General features: G+C 36.2%; 1 protein-coding gene across 5 annotated transcripts in view; it reads left to right on the forward strand.

Moving 5' to 3' along the window:
- Nucleotides 1-12,473, forward strand: part of PUS10 (pseudouridine synthase 10) — a 70,780-nt gene that overhangs the window by 37,234 nt on the left and 21,073 nt on the right. For all 5 annotated transcript variants that reach the window (XM_023618401.2, NM_001346586.1, XM_023618399.2 and 2 more), the window contains 4 exons: nucleotides 6,604-6,638; nucleotides 9,842-9,953; nucleotides 12,037-12,098; nucleotides 12,396-12,441. In XM_023618401.2, the coding sequence (XP_023474169.1) occupies nucleotides 6,604-6,638; nucleotides 9,842-9,953; nucleotides 12,037-12,098; nucleotides 12,396-12,441 (255 nt within the window). The remainder of the gene's footprint in view (nucleotides 1-6,603; nucleotides 6,639-9,841; nucleotides 9,954-12,036; nucleotides 12,099-12,395; nucleotides 12,442-12,473) is intronic.

Here is a 12,473-nt window from a genome sequence, read left to right on the forward strand (position 1 = left end):
CATCTGTTGCCTCTACTTTGTATGTGGGTCGCTGCTACAGCATGGCCTCTAATGAGTAGTGTAGGTCCACTCCCAGGAACTGAACCCAGGCCACCAAAGTGGGGTGTGCTGAACTTAACTACTAGGCCATGGGGCCAGCCCCTGATTATTTTTTAATAACAAATTCCTTTAGTATATTTAAAAATTAATATCTAAAAGTTATTTTTTTTAAAAATTCAGTAAGTCTTTATCCCTAAGAAAGATATAGTGCAAATCAAGTTCAATGCCCTGGGATGATTTGTCTTGTAATTTGCCTGTGATAACTTAAGAAAAAATTTAATTACTTCTCTTTGTAGAGTTCTTGAATTATTTATTAAAGAGATCTTTTTCAACAATTAATAAATTCTCAGACATTAACCATTAATTTGTTTCCTTGGTATTCCAAAACTTAAAACTTGCTTTTCAAAGCTGTTTTTCTTGGTAGTACCTTTGAAGTAAAATGGTACTTGTGATTGTTAAAATTGAGCTAGTTGATACATTGAAGTCTCTTATATCTGCAACTTCACTTTATGTTAACCAATATTTCAGTGAGGATGCTAGTTCTCTAAAATCAAATTCTAGGAGGAAACACATTTGCATCCTCTCACCCACACCCAGTTGCTAACAGATATTTGTTGCGACTCTTTGCTTCACTGCTGTTGTTAACTCTAGAGTTACTGGAAATTCAGTTGTCAAGTTATCTTCTTTAGCATCTGACACTACAGGCCAAGACTGAGCCGTATCTGTCTTTGTTTATGTCTGTCCCTGAGCCTTTCATTCATTGTAGCTGTTCTGTCTTTTTGATCCCCCTCCTCACCCCCCCTCCTTCCCCATCTTCCCATCCCTATGAACTTCCTCTTGTGACTATTTCCCATCAAATCCTTCAGAGCTAGGCAAACATAAGTATTGGAAAATGCAATGGAAATTCTCCTTCTTAAAACTCACAATATAGAAATAGTAATTCTCCTGAGAACTAGGTCAGTAGAGCTGTACAACCTAATTTGGCCCTGTAGATTCATTCTGTCTTTGCTGATTTGTCCTTGATTTTCCCTTCCTGCCTTGTCCAAAAATAAAACGTTTATCTTTTTTAGTGCTATCTAAAGGTTTTTATTGCCACCACTAGTAGGAAAAGCTGGAGTGAAAAGGTCTTATGTCTCACTTCATTTTCTTTTTTCTCAACCCTGTAGGGAAAGATAATGTAGAGGATTTCAGAGGGATTTTAAACATGGCTGACATAAGTTTTATTCATCAAAAGAGACACCGAGACTCAGTCTGTCAGTCATTCATCACAGGTCTGCATCAGAGCCTGGGGAAAGAAGAGTGGGATTAAGGCGGGGAGGTGGTGGAGGTGAGGAGATGTAGGGGTGGAGACTGTACCGCAGCTAAGTGGTAGAGTCGAGCAGTGGTTTGAGGAGTGTATTCTCCCTTCCTCTCTCACCTTCCTCTTTCTGCCACCACGCCTGACACAAGGTGAGGAGCGGGCCCTCATGAGGCAGATATTCAAGGTTGTAGCAGGCTGAGGGGTGGGAGGAGGAGGAGAAGGAACTCTTAGGCAGTCGTGTTGGGTGGGGAGAGGAAAGAAGTTTCTGTTGTTACTAAGCTCGTTATTGAGCCTAGTGGATATTTGTATGTGAGAAAAATATATAAATGTGTGCGTGTGTGTGTGTGTGTGTGTGTATGTGTTGGGAGAAGAAGAGGGAGCAGGGGGTAATACCGCTAGCTGCCCACACAACTATTGTCATTTCACTGTTGGTACAATCTATATTTGTATTATCTTTGTTATTACAAATGACTCCAAGAGATGTGTAGGATTCAAAAGACTTTAGAGGGGCCGGCCCGGTGGTGCAGCGGTTAAGTGCACACTTTCCGCTTTGGCAGCCTGGGGTTCGCCGGTTCGGATCCCGGGTACTGACATGGCACCACTTGGCAAGCCATGCTGTGGTAGGCATCCCACATAGAAAGTAAAGGAAGATGGGCACAGATGTGAGCTCAGGGCCAGTCTTCCTCAGTAAAAAGAGGAGGATTGGCAGCAGTTAGCTCAGGGCTAATCTTCCTCAAAAAAAAAAAAAAAAAAGACTTTAGAGTTTTAAGGGCATTAGTGGTAATTTAGAAACCCCAACATCACTACTGATCACCAAGTCCTGCCAGTCTGTGTCTTCATTCTCTCTTAAAGCTGCCTACTCCTCTCCATCCCCACCAGCACTGCTATTGTATATTATTTTTTGCTTGGTTACTGCTTTAGTTTACCAAATGTCTTCATTTCTATTAGTTCCAATCTCCCTCCTCTAATTCACACTGCAACCAGATTGAGCATTCCTAAACACAAATATGATCATGCTACTCCATTGCTTAAAATCCTTCTGTGGCACGATATTGCCTTAAGTGTAACATCTTACCCTTTAGCATGGGTATGGTAGTTCTATGATCTAAGTCCTGCTTCCTCCTTCACACTCCCCAGCCACATATCCTCAGCTCTTTAGGGACCACTGACGTATTTCCCAGAACCTTCCTGATGCTCTCGGGCCTTTGCACCATAGGGTTTCTTCTGTTTGGGACATACTTTTCCTGTTCTTTACCCAGTTAATTCTAGTAACTGATCCTTCAAAGCTCAGGTTAGGTGTCAGTTCTGCAAGACTGAGCTGAGGATGCCTTACATGTCCCCTTTAAATATATCCTTGTCACAGCCCACTGCTCTGTATTTTTATTATTATTATTTTTATTATTACTATTATTATTATTAATGCTTATTATCGTTTTACTTCCCTTTATTCTCTCCTAGTTCATGGGTTCCATTATGGCAGAGACTGGTCTTTCATCTCTGTATTCTCAGTAAAGGTCTCAACATATAGGAGGTACCCCCAAAATAAAGAAGTGTTAAACTCTTTCATCTTGTAGTTGAGAAACCAAGACAGAGAGATAAGCCACCTGCAAGTGATCACGCAATATTTAGAGGCAGAGCCTGCCTTGTAATCGAGTGTTTGTTTCCCTCTATCAGGAATTACAGACTCAGGTGTCTATAAGGGCTAGATGGGCAACACATATGAGATAAGTGGACTGTCTTTTTTTACTATCATTCTGTCATTTTTCTGGAACATATTCTTTTCTCACACTATATTTTCCCATGTTTAATAAAGAAATATTTTGGTACAAGAAATAATTTCCTCTTAAGCTACACATAAGAAAAACAATAGTGTGAAAATGAGGTTAATTGTGACTTGATGAATTACAAAAGATCAAATGTTGTTCCTTCTTTGTGCTGCTGTGGGACTTTGTATGTACATAAATGTGGCACTTCGCGTGGTATGGTTTCAGTCTCTGGATTCATGCCCTAGTTTGGCACTCAAAACCTACTAACCTTCCCAGTTCCATCTCTAGTCGTTGAACCCCTACTCACATTTATGCACACATACATACCCTAAGCTCCAACTTTACTGACTTGTAGTTCCCCAACATGCCATTTTTAATGCCTCTCTTTCTCTCTCTGTCCTTCATTCCTGTCACCTCTGCTTGAATCAGACTCAATCTCTGGCCCTGATGTCACCCACTCTCCTTGTTTGGTGCTAGATATATCCCCAGCTCAGAACTCCAAGCTCAAAAGCCATTCCTAGGCATAGACTTTCTATGGTGTGTGTGTGTGTGTGTATGTTTGTGTGTTTGTTACCAGAGTACACAGCATGTTATTCAACTGCCCCATTTAGGACTTGCCTAGAATTCTCTAATAAAGTTAAAGCAAAGTCCAGGATTAAATTGCATGGTTCCTGAATTTTCGGGAGGTGACATACTGCCTTTGGTATCAAATTTGATTAAACTTGATAACTTTAGTGCCATTTGGTTCTGTTGGGGAGGAAGAATTAAGTTGCTTACTCTAGAGAATGAATTTTTCCACTGACTAAGGAATAGAACATTTATTAAAATTATCTTGGTGACCTGAAAGGGAGAAATGTACTTCTTGTTCCTCAGCAGAAGCAGGTCCCGGGCATTATTAGCACGTGGTAAAAATTGAATAATTGAGCAACACTGACTTCTTTGGGATTCAGCCTTCCAGCCCCTGCTGTGTAATTAGTTCTGCCCAACCTGCTGGCATGGTTGAGCAGGGAGCCTACAGAGGATTAGGAAGGAAAATGTCTTTATCAGGTCTCACGTACTGAAGGCATTTGATTTAATTTTACATGTTACACATGGTAATCTGGTTTCCCATGGCAACCTCCAGTTCTGCTATACTTTATAATCAGAGGATGGCGGGATACATTGCAGACTTGGTGGCATCACCTGAAAGTGACCGTAGAGAACAGAGTTTGCCTCAAAAGAGAAAAGAAAAGGGTCACTAGAAAAGGACAGAAGAATCTGAGTCTCCTTTAAGAAGGGACAGCTGTTCTCTGTAGATGCTCAGATACCCTTGAGGATTTCATTGATGAGTTAGGTCCCAGAACTACCTATAGCAGAGCACTTTGAGGGAAGGGGATCAAATCTTGTAAATTTTTTCAGGGATAATAATTTATTATTTATGAATTGCAGATGTTTTAATTCAAAACAACAATGATAGTTACCGTTTATTAAGAACATGCCAGGATTCTTACTTGGTTCTTTGTATGCATAATTTCAGTAAGTCCTTACAATATCCCTGCAAGGGGAGTACTAATATCCCTTTATAGATGCGGAAACAAGTATTTATTGATCTCTTGAAGTATGGAGGCTGAAGGAAGGTGGGGCAACATTGACTACAAGTTTTCAGCTTTAGACTATTATTCATTTCTTCTATGATCTCAAAGTCTGTAAGTCTTAATAGCCCCTTTTACAAAACAGTATACTAACAAATGTCCGTTAATGATGACCAGAAGCCAACCAGAAAAGTTTAAATTACAGTCATCTTAGTTTAACTCTCTCATTTTACACATTAGGAAACTGAGTGCTAGAAATTTAGTAAAGCCCTAAAGTCAGGTTTTCTGACTCCTAGTAATTTGTGTATTATACCCTGCCCATACAGTTTCAAAGAGGGCTTGAGTAAATGGAAGGAAAGAAGGAAGGGGTCTTGTAGTACTCTAAATGCTATTACATTGAGCTAGCAAAGTAAACAAAGTAACAAATCTGAAGGTATTGATGAGACATTTAGGTGTTGGGAAGGGTTCTAGTTCTTACCTAGCTAGTGTTTAGTTTATTCTGCTTGGCTCATATCTGAACAAAGTAACGTACCTACTATTTCCAAATGATCACAAGTCTTTAGAAGTCTCTAGTGCCCTGCTGGTCATTTGAAGTTTAAAAGGACAGGTTCTAAGTATGAACCACTATATATACATATATATATATATAGCCAGGTCTTGAAGTGGATGTGAGTGATAATAACTGCCCACTTTTGTGACTAGTGGAAGCAGAGACTACATATGGTATTGACTTACACATGGATGTTTCTGTCATGTTCACAAAATACCATATGCTGAGGCAGGGCATGTCATTACCTTAAGGTAAAAGCTGTGGGAGTCTAATGGCAAACTGAGAAATCTTAGTGTCAGACACTTACTATGCAAAGCACTTTACATGAATTTCATGTACTCCTCGTAATGACCATGATTGTGAATGTTATTGTCTTCATTTTAGCAATTTTTTTCAGTTTTTAATTAATCCTTCTCAGAATATTTTCCCTAACATTTTGTTATGAGAATTTTCAAACGTATAGTAAGTTGAAAGAATTGTACAGTGAATACCCATATACCCACCTAGATTCTACAATTATCATTTTTCTATATTTGCTTTATTATATACCAAGCCATCAATTTACCCACCCATCTGTCTTAGTTTTTGTTGTATTTCAAAATGAGTTATAGACATTAGTACATTTTACTCCTCAACACTTATGTGTGGATATCATTAATTAGAGTTAAAAATGCGTTAACCCTATTAAAAAAACAAAAACAAAAAACTAAGGCTTTTGAAGCCGGCCCCGGGCCGAGTGGTTAAGTTCGCGCACTCCGCTTCGGCAGCCCAGGGTTACGCCCATTCGGATCCTGGGCACGACATGGCACCGCTCATCAGGCCATATTGAGGTGGCATCTCACATGCCACAACTAGAAGGACCCACAACTAAAAATATACAACTATGTACCGGGGGGCTTTGGGGAGAAGAAGGGAAAAAAAGAAGAAGATTGGCAACAGATGTTAGCTCAGGTGTCAATCTTCAAAAAAAAAAACAACACAAAACTGAGGCCTTCAAGTCTATGTTTTGGGGACATAGTCACTTTGGGCCTTCCCCTGTGAGATAGTAAGATAGTTTAAGAAAAAATGTAAGCTATCCATGTTAAAAAACACTTATACCTCATTAATGAGAAATAGAAATCTGTAGGGAGGAAGGGGATACCCCTGTTGAATTCCTAGGCCACAGCAAGCCAGCATTGCAAAGTGGCATCTTACCTCATTTCTGATTTTACATGAGGTTGAGGTCACTGCCACATTTCTGAATACTAACTTCTCTCCTAAAAAGGAGAGTTTGATTAGCAAATTAGTTAAGCACTTTAGTAATGATATTGGAACTTAATTTCAGTGAACATTTTTTCCCTTTTCTCTTCTTTCTGGGTGTGACTAAATTACCTACAGTATGCTGCATGGTTGCTGGTAAAACAGGAAATGGGGTAAGTAATTTAGGTAGGGAATTTTTACTACTATTTAAATATAAGCTACTTGATTCTTAAAGTACTTTTACTACTGCTATCTCTTTTTTTAGAGTGAGTTCACTAGCTACTAGAAAAATTGGCACAAGGAGGAAATTTTTATTGTATAAATTTAGGAGATGACCTTGTTTAATTGGTTTATTTGCATAGCATGTTAGTAGTCTATTAAAGTGGATTCTTTTTTTTGTAGATTTAACATGAATGCAAATATATATTTTATATGCATTAGGCCCTTATATAATATAGTTTGCAAGTTATTTTGAAAGAATAAATTTTATACTGTCTTAGAAACTAAATTATAAAACTATGCTGTAAAATATACAAAGTAAGATCCTAGTGAAGGCAGAACGATAGTGACTTTATACATAGATAAGACATAGAAAACGTGTGTCCACAGTCCTTTATCTGAAACCTTTAGGGGCCAAATGTGTTTTGGAATTTAGAATTTTTTACATACCCCTCTGCTCCAGGGTCTGGGGCGGTACTATATAATGAAACACATTAATATTGCTACAGTGAAACATATGATTATTGACACTAAGTTTGATAAACAAAGTCTCAGATAGCCTCACATGTCCAAGTCACGATTTGGTTTCCAACTGATTTAAGAAAAAAATCTTTAATTTTCCAGAATTTTTTGGATTTTGAGACTAAAAGTTTTGTACCAATATAAAAAGGGCCATGTGAATGCTGGGGGTTCCTGTGTACTCTGGAGAGAAAGGCACAAAAGTATAGATTTCAGTAGTAGAATCTAATGCTTAGTGATTTATAGAAAAAGTAATATGCTGGCTTTTTTGCATGTATTATATTTCACATGTGCATTTTAAAAAGAGTAATAGCCATGCATTTATCAAAGGTTTCTGTGTTTAATTAGGTTATGTCAAATTAGTCTCAAAAGCTTGTGATTCTGTCATAATAAAATTTGATCTTATGTTTGAGACATTTGTTAGTGTAGACAGAGCATGCTATTTTCTAAATGTTTCCAGTTTCCATCCACATTGCTTGTGAGTTCTGTTGTTATTCCTTATTGAAAGATTTTAAACTACGCTCAGTTCTTCCAAAAGATCCTGATCAATATAGGGATATTGGGACAGAAAAAAGATAGAAGACTAATCTTTTCCCTCAGTGTCCCCAGTTCATTCTATGTTCAAAAGATTGTGGAGGAGCTGCCATGAAAGAAGTCATTCAAGGAATTTAGGAAAAGTGTGGGCTATTTCGGCTCATCTTTGCTCTAGAATGTTTGTCGTGTTGTATCTGTAGCAAAAGTGATTGCAGCTGGCATCCTCGCCATAGCTACCTGACAGAGGAGAGAGGGAAATGCAGTTGCTAAGCACTAAGTTGGGACTAAATTCACCTTAATGACTACTGATTCCTCTAAAGGACCATCAGGCATATGCTAAGGACCTCCATAAAAATGTTTACCCTCAATTATATTAGAAAAGTTATTAGCCACATTCAACTTCCAGGATTGAAAATCTGGCATTTTAAGTATTGTATTTTTGCCTTATATGTAAAGTTAAGGTTTCCAAATGTCTGTTAACCCCTTTCATGTGGCTCTTTCATCTGGAAGGAAAAAACATCTATAGTTGGAGTTTTTAAACTGGACTAAGATGCTCTAAATATATTTCAAAGACTATGAAGGATTTAAAATACCAGTTTTCTTAAATACATAATGAGTAATGTTTTAATCCATTTTTAGGATTGGCTTTTGCTGTAACCCTTTGTACTCTCTAGAGTCTAAGCAACTTTTAAATAGTTTTCCATTCAAGTGTTTTCTGTTTTAGCTTTTTATCCTTTCAAATGTGTGTTCACACTTTGTTTACTTCTCAACTGTGATTCTATTTTATGTAACTGTCATTAGTTAACTGTTGACACAATTTCAAGGTAGTCTTTTAAAATATCTAAAGTGTTTCTGATATTCAGAGAATTAGGAACAGTTTATGAAGCTCACTTAGTGTTTGAATGAGATCTTGAATGTACAGAAGTAATTTGATTACTTGTCAGATGTAGGGCTTATCTGGATATTTCATTGTTAAATCACAGTTCCAAAGCATATGAAAGCATTCCATGTAAACAGTTATATTCTCAGCTGTGTACAAAATGGGTAGATCAGCTTTTTCTTAATTTGTGTTTTTAGAGAAATAGTCTTTATATTCTTTTTTTTTTAGAGCAATTAAATTTAGCCATTAACTAAATTATTTTTTGTTTTCTACCTGAAGTTAGTAGTGTCTTGGTCTTGAAGAATTAAGTTACAGTGGATATTGACTATATGTAGTCCTGTCTATCAGTGAAGTTTGGACATTAAAAGAAATGATTCAGAAGTTGGCCCTAACATCTCTTATGTTAATAGCAGCCCTGTGAATAGCCATAAGACTGATTTGAAGTTTTAATTATTTGAATGATGTGGGCTTGTTAGTTTCTTAGTGATATTGCAGTGTTCTCAGCAGAGTAGAGGAGTTTTAATAACACCATACCATGTTTTTCTTTCCTTTTACCTCAGTTCATTTCTATCACAATTTTAGGTTACAAACTAAAAGCTAGAAATCATAATTGGGACTTCCCCATACATAGTTATTGGCTCATGAGTAGATTTTGGGGGAATGTCAGATTTTTATTCAGACATTTATCTGATACTAAGTTGTTGAGCATTTCAGAATATTGATACTTTAAGATTTAATACTTCTTCAGCAGTAAAGAAAAGTACAGCTTTTATATGGATTTCTGAAAAGTAAGCCCCCATTATCAGGAAGAGAGTACATACAAACATTTGTAGTCTGGATGAGATTTTTGTACCATGCAGTTTTGTAGTTTCTGAGCAATAGACAATCCTCTTTATTCCACATTTCTGTCTTCTGATGTGTAAATCCTGGAATCTGGCAATTCTAACTCAGAAAAACTCATTTGTATACTTTTGTCTTTGAAGCTGTAAACACAGTTTTACATGTCATTTAAAAAAGCAGTTTCTTGATTCTACTAGAATATAGGTCAATGGGCTGAGGAATTTCTGTCTGCTTTGTTCTCTCTGCTTTCTATCTAATATGTAAAATAGTGCCTGGGATATAGTAGGCACTCAGTAAATATTTTTTAATAAGTGCATACATTCTTGCCTTAAGTAGAAAAAGTGAAATTTTTCATATCAGTGAATTAATTTTTATGTTATTCAGAAAGCAGAGTCTGTCGCTGGGAAGAAATGATATAGTTCAGCTAAAAGAAGCCTACAAATGGATAACTCACCCCCTGTTTTCAGAGGAACTGGGTGTTCCCATTGATGGAAAGGTATTGGGTCATCAGTGTTGTTAATTTTGTTCTCTGGTTTTATTAGTTTTACTTTGTTTTATGGCAGAGTTTTGGTTAGCCAAAAGAATCTTCTCTTTAAATAATCCAGTGAAGGATTTTTAAGCTTTTAAAATGTTAATTTCTAACAGTCTTAAATTAAGGTAAAAGTTTTTCTTTCTTTTTTTTTTAAAGACATCTTTGTGATCCAAGACACTTACAAGTGTAACAGGTGCAGTGTACCCTAATTGACCTTAAATGGTCAGAAATGAATCTTTAATATATTTATAGTTTAATTGGAGAGACAGATTTACTGATACAAAGCAATACATAAATGACTATGAGCAAGTGTAGAGTCAACTCTAGACTATTTAATTTTGGTTACCTGTAGCTAATCTTCTTTTCAAATATGCAGACAGAACCTGTTCAACTACAGTGAGCATGGGCTAACTATCCCGCCTTGTTGGTATTTCAAGTCTCTGTTTAACTTCAGGCAGAGTCTGCCTTTGAAACCAGAACACTTAGCCATCGCCCCTATTCCAGAGCACACCTTGCCTCAGTCTCTAGAATGGATTGAATTTCAGGGAACAGCTCAATAGGTTTCCAGATGTGGAAACAAATCATAGTCCCAACTTATCTTAAATTAGATTTTAATACTGTCCTCATTGCTTCATCATTTTGCTTGAAGGAAATTCCCTTAATATCAGATACACCTCTATTCAAGTAAAATCACAAAACCATCTTTCAAAGCTAACTAGTTAAAACTTTTTTCTCCATTATGAATTACATAGCTGTTTCCCTCTGTTAGTATGAATAAACTCTGTCCTTTAAATTGAATACTGAGAGAATAGAAAATAAAACCACTTCACAGATAGTATGAAGAGGAAATGAGGTAATGAAAGTACTTTGGAAATTAGAGAAGTCATTGATGCAAAATATTTTTACCTCAAATTTCAGTTTTGAAGCACAAATAATTTTACATGGTGAATTAGTGAGAACAGAAAATAGAAAACAAAAGATGCAGTAATGGTCTAATAGATTCAGGATGAGTAAAGTTTTCTTAAGTAAAAGGAATGTATTATAATTTTATTTTATAGATTAAAATAGCAAAAAAAAAGTTGTTCACTATTGTGATTCTAGAGTAGCTAATAGGCTTGCTGACGATCCAATGCAATCAGTAAATATAGAACTCGAAAAAGAAGATAAAATTGTTACATGAGATGACATTTATATCTTTTTCTTGGTGTGGAATTTTGTATATTGTCTGAGGAGGTAAATGTATATAGAGTACAAAATTGTGCTTTTTTTGTGAACAAGGATGTCATTGTAGCATTTTTTAATAACGCAAAACTTACTACATCTTAAATGTCCAGCTATCCTTAGAGTTGGAAGATGTCCATGACATAAGATTAACTGAATAAAGCATTTTCCAAAAGTGTGTTTAATATCCCAAGAAGTGTATACATTTTTGTTTATATTCATAAAAATGTCTAGAAGGAAACATGCCAACTTGTTATTAGTTCTCCCTCAGTGGAGTGGGATTGGTAACCCATCCTATGTTTGATTATTTTACAATTTGTATGTATCATTTTTGTAATAAAACAAAAAATTAAGATCTCTCTTTTAAAACTCAAATCCATTAAGAAATTTGAGCACTTTAAAAAAAAGCCTCATACAGCGTTTTTAAGCGTGTGAATAAAATGCTTTTTGCCTTGCTAATAATTCTGATCACAGTATTGACAGGAACAGTTCTTCATTTCTTTCAACTCTATCCAACTCCCTGAAATCTCTTTATCTTCACGCTTAGTTTATATACATGAACAAAAATCATGCACATTTATTTTAAACTTGTTTTTTGGTAGGATTACTAGTGAGTGAGCTTTAGAAGTTAAAAAAAGAAAAACAAAAAACTTTCCTTTACAGCTGCCCTGTGAACAAGCTGATTTGAGAATAGTAGTATTTCCAGTTTTCCTTGTCACTCTTTTTTTCTGAGCCAATCTTTGAGAGTTAATTTCTATTTCCTTTCATAAGTTTTTAGATGTTAGTTTCCTTTTGCTCATTTTTAAACTGTCTTTATAATTTTTAGAGCTTGTTTGAAGTGAGTGTGGTCTTTGCTCACCCAGAAACAGTTGAGGATTGCCACTTCCTGTAAGTTGCCATCTAAACAACAATGCCAATTGTGTAACATTGTTAATGCTTTTTGGTTTTCATGAATATAGTATTGCTCCTCTTTCTAATGAGCATATCAAAACTTGTCATGTCTTAGTACGTTTAAAATCATGGTAATATAAGAGTCGAGGCAAACCAATGCAGCTCAAGTAGGGATTCATTTTGTCTGCTTCTGATATCCTGAGTGTAGCAGCCATGTTATATAAAATACATTTGAATTATATCCACCCCAAAATCAACTCGTTAACCTTTTATATTAACTTGAATTTTATTTAGACGTGCAATATGCCCAGATTGTTTCAAGCCAGCCAAAAACAAACAGGTAAGGATTCCTGCTTCTTATTCTTTAGTGAG

The sequence above is a fragment of the Equus caballus genome, chromosome 15 (assembly GCF_041296265.1).
Source record: "Equus caballus isolate H_3958 breed thoroughbred chromosome 15, TB-T2T, whole genome shotgun sequence".
Classification (NCBI taxonomy): domain Eukaryota; kingdom Metazoa; phylum Chordata; class Mammalia; order Perissodactyla; family Equidae; genus Equus; species Equus caballus.